This window comes from Cucurbita moschata, unplaced genomic scaffold, assembly GCF_002738365.1.
Source record: "Cucurbita moschata cultivar Rifu unplaced genomic scaffold, Cmos_1.0 Cmo_Scf00001, whole genome shotgun sequence".
Classification (NCBI taxonomy): Eukaryota; Viridiplantae; Streptophyta; class Magnoliopsida; order Cucurbitales; family Cucurbitaceae; genus Cucurbita; species Cucurbita moschata.
The window spans coordinates 5,358,569-5,359,531 of NW_019268517.1; the positions used below are offsets into that span (position 1 = coordinate 5,358,569).

The 963-nt window shown below is 50.2% G+C and overlaps 1 protein-coding gene across 1 annotated transcript; it reads left to right on the forward strand.

The window, feature by feature from the left end:
• Positions 1 to 227: 227 nt before the first annotated feature.
• On the forward strand, positions 228 to 758 carry LOC111444671. The gene has a single exon (XM_023082695.1). The coding sequence runs from the start codon at positions 228 to 230 to the stop codon at positions 756 to 758; it is 531 nt and encodes a 176-aa protein (XP_022938463.1).
• The last annotated feature ends 205 nt before the right edge of the window (positions 759 to 963 follow it).

A 963-nucleotide genomic window follows, 5' to 3' on the forward strand; every position in this document is an offset into this window, starting at 1 on the left:
CCACGCAACCAGCTAACGCGATGGCCACGCAACCAGCCAACGCGATGGCCACGTAACAAGCCAACGCGGCGGCCCCACAACCGGTGGATGCGGTAGCTATCCAACCGGTAAACAACCCGCACCCGAATAGGGGCGCGAGTTGGTTAAAGGATTTCAGGCGGTACAACCGCCGTCCTTTTGTCGGTTCAAAGGAAGATCCCACAGCGGCTCAGATGTGGATCGCAAACATGGAAACAACCTTTGAATCAATGAGATGCCCTGATGAACATAAGGTGGCATGTGCAACATACGTGTTACAAAAAGATGCAGAACTGTGGTGGTCGGATAACAAACAGAGCATCAACCCGAGCGGGGGAATTACAACATGGGAGACCTTTAAGGAAGCCTTTCTAAAATACTATTATCCAAAGGAAACCCGTATAAAGAAACAGCAAGAGTTTAACCACTTAACCCAAGGTGATCGCACGGTGGATCAGTACGATCAGGACTTCATGAGATTGAGAAGGTTTACACCGTCTTTAGCCGATACTGAAGAGAAACAGACAGAAAAATTTGTGTTAGGATTGAATCCGAAAACCCGCCGCATGTTAGAGGCCTTTAACCCAAAAACCAATGAAGAAGCCCTAAGGACGGCTAAGGCCCTAGAGGAACCCTCAGAGGAAAAGAAAACAGAGCCAACGGTCGCCACGGGGAGGAAACGCCCCGTCGAGGTCGATACCACAGAGTTCCAACCACCGTTCCATAGACCTCGATATTAGAGAATGCCACCTGCTCCACCTCCAATAGGTCGACACCTAGCAATGGAGAAGCCCCTATGCTGTAACTGTGGAAAGCAACATGTTGGGAGATGTTTGGCAGGCTCAGGTATGTGTTATATCTGTGGTCATGTAGGTCATGTGGCCAGAACTTGTCCTACAAAGAGCCCGGGAATTCCAAGGGAACCCCTTAGAGGACCGGTCATCC